Source organism: Pinus tabuliformis, chromosome 4_2 (assembly GCF_031772625.1).
Source record: "Pinus tabuliformis cultivar Carrire ecotype Pingquan chromosome 4_2, CPIR1, whole genome shotgun sequence".
NCBI classification, from domain to species: domain Eukaryota; kingdom Viridiplantae; phylum Streptophyta; class Pinopsida; order Pinales; family Pinaceae; genus Pinus; species Pinus tabuliformis.
In genome coordinates, this window is record NC_142304.1 from 614,445,521 (window position 1) to 614,448,231 (window position 2,711).

Consider the following 2,711-nt stretch of genomic DNA (forward strand, 5'->3'; position numbering starts at 1 on the left):
TTTTAAATTTTTTTGTTAACAAAAATAGGCATTTTAATAAATTTTAATTGGCATGGTAAATTTATGAATATAAATGGATTTCTTTTAAATTTTGTGATATTTCATTATTTATTTTCCATTTAATTTTGTTTTGTGTTATTTCAAAATGAAGTGTATTGGTATGTTTTAATAGTAAACATATGTGTATATTTAATAATTTATGTAATTTTTTAATCTAAAATTTATATAATTTTTTTAAAGGAATTGTAAAAATTAAAATAAATCATTAATAGATCGTAAATAATTGAATAAACCATTAATAAATAACAAAAACATGTGAATAATAAATTTGAGTTGAAAACAGAAGCAAGGAAAAAATAAAATCATGTAAATATGCAGAGCTCTTCCACAAGCACAAAATTAAGTTGAAAAAAGGAGGTCAAAAAACGGAAAGACTAAGGGCATAATAATTATGTAGCAGGACATAGAATATCTGAATTGAACTTCTCAAAAATTCTTTAAACTTCATGTTTGTGCGTTTTTATGTTTCCCTTTGATTGATATATATAAGCAACAGATAAAGTCAAAGTTTGCTTCCAGAATTTGTTCATCCTAGAAATGCTCACACGCAGTGTTGTACACAGTTCCTGAATTCAAATCACGTCAAAAAGAAAAAAGAAAAAAAATGAGTGAAGGGTTTTCTGAATCTGATCGAAAGGAAATAGTGAAGATAAACTGGAAAGTGAAGGGAAAAATGCTCTAGTTAAAGGGAATAGTGAAGATAAACTGGAAATTGAAGGGAAAAATGCTCTGGCTGAACACTGTGAGTAGACACAGACAAGGCTAACACAATCAAAACCTGCACACTCGCAAAAAGTAAGAATACTCGATTACAAACATTCCAGAGATGGCCATCGGAGTCACGAGTGACAGTCAAAATGTTTTAATCTAACACGATGAAATAAATATGTTTTGTTTGTAGATAAATAAATATATTAGAATGTTTATGATCGCTGTCAACAAAAAATTTATCAACCAAAGCACCAATCTTCCTTTGTGGTCATTACCTGGAGCCTCTAGAAGTACTCACTATTATGAAAAACTAAGACAAGATCTGTCGTATTTCTATTTCTAAAGTAAGGCAAAGAAATGGCCTCTTTCGGTTGGTTTTCCTCTGTTGAACATAAAGAGAATGAGGCCAATGTCACAACTCCTGGTGAGGGTTGAATTTGAAAACGAAAGATTGTTATTGTAATAAATGGGGAATGTTCGTTTTCGAGCTCTTCGAATATATCCATGATATATAATATTCACAAAAATAGTATTTAATAAAATAGTTAATCCATAGCTTAAAGCATCAGACCAGAACTATCAGTGGATAGCTGGAATTCAAATAACTGAAAATCCGGATTAATAAGAAGAGATAACAAACTTTTAACAAACCTAAATTGACATGTTAGGCATACAATTTTCTTGACAGATATCATATTTAATTTAATTTCTTTCGGGGAAATCCAGGAAAACGAATTTCGGATGAAGTATATCATAGTTTAGATTAATCTGAAAGGTGTTGAAACTTTATCCGCCATGTCAGATACCAAATTTATAAGAATGTCAAAACCTATGTTGCACAATTTGCACAAAATATATGAAAGAAATTTTTAATGGTACAAATGTTGTTTGTATCCTATAGCTATTTCTGGTCCGCACCAGATTGAAGCACCGACTATACAGAAATAAGGAAATCTTGCATTCATTAAAACTTCAAAACCGTCGGCAATTTACAGTCTTCAAGCAGCAGAAAAAATTTCCCCATCAAATAACATGACCTGACTGACAAAATCTATGTTCAGATGATCCTCAAGGTGGGTCGCATCCCAGGCATGCTCGTAAAATTCGAACAGTTGATAGTTTTCGAATTCGTCCACAAAGTGCCAGTTTTCAAAAAGTGATTTAAGATTTGGATTTCCCGTTAAACGGTCTCGTGTTTCCTCCGAAGATGGGCAGAATTCTTCTGTTATGTCCCAAGCGGGGCTCGAAGGAATGCCGAGATCGTCGTCTGAAGCCTCCAGGAGATAACATAAATCAACGCCCGAGCCCGTCTCTCGGGTTAGGCCTTCATGGATGCCAGAAATATCAGTCGCCATAGAATCATACCCTGTGTTAGGACAAGGATAAGAAGTGGAACATGTCGTGGCAATCTCTTCCTCCAGGCTTCTCATGACTCTGTTTACAACCTCCTCACTGGGAGAGAATCCATCTTCTGCGCCGTCTTCTGCTAAAGTTTGATCTAATTGTAGTAGATGAAGAAACTGATCTGTTTCTTCACTGCGAGAGCGTTTCCGCTCCTCGACGTCTATGGACTCCGGCAGAGCCTCGAGCTCACGATTGCGTTTCCTGAGCAGCTCCTCTGTCATGATCGAGAAACGGCCCGGAGATTCGAACACGGAACACAACGGTGTTGCAAAGACGAGAGGATGCTGATTGTTTGTCTTGCAGAGAAGAGCTGGTTCTTCCTGATACTTTAGTAGCGGATAGCAGGATTGGCTATATATAATGTTTCGATTTTATTTTTTTTGATGGTACATGCATGGCAAGGTATATGGGATATGTTTATGTTTATATTTATTAATTTATATGGTTTGAAGTTTTAATGGTTAATAATTAAGAGTTTTTTTTTTGTCTTCTAGCAAAGAGCTGGTCTTTCCTGATACTTTAGTAGCGGAGAGCAG

The 2,711-nt window shown here is 34.6% G+C and overlaps 1 protein-coding gene across 1 annotated transcript; it reads right to left on the reverse strand.

The window, feature by feature from the left end:
• Positions 1-1,716: 1,716 nt before the first annotated feature.
• Positions 1,717-2,490, reverse strand: LOC149170815 (uncharacterized). The gene has a single exon (XM_089427367.1). It carries the CDS (start codon positions 2,394-2,396, stop codon positions 1,770-1,772), a length of 627 nt encoding a protein of 208 aa, XP_089283493.1. The 5' UTR covers positions 2,397-2,490; the 3' UTR covers positions 1,717-1,769.
• Positions 2,491-2,711: the final 221 nt, after the last annotated feature.

Coding starts and splice junctions, on each gene's coding strand:
- LOC149170815 (XM_089427367.1), bottom strand. CDS start 2,396: ATGACAGAGGAGCTGCTCAGGAAACGCAATCGTGAGCTCGAGGCTCTG.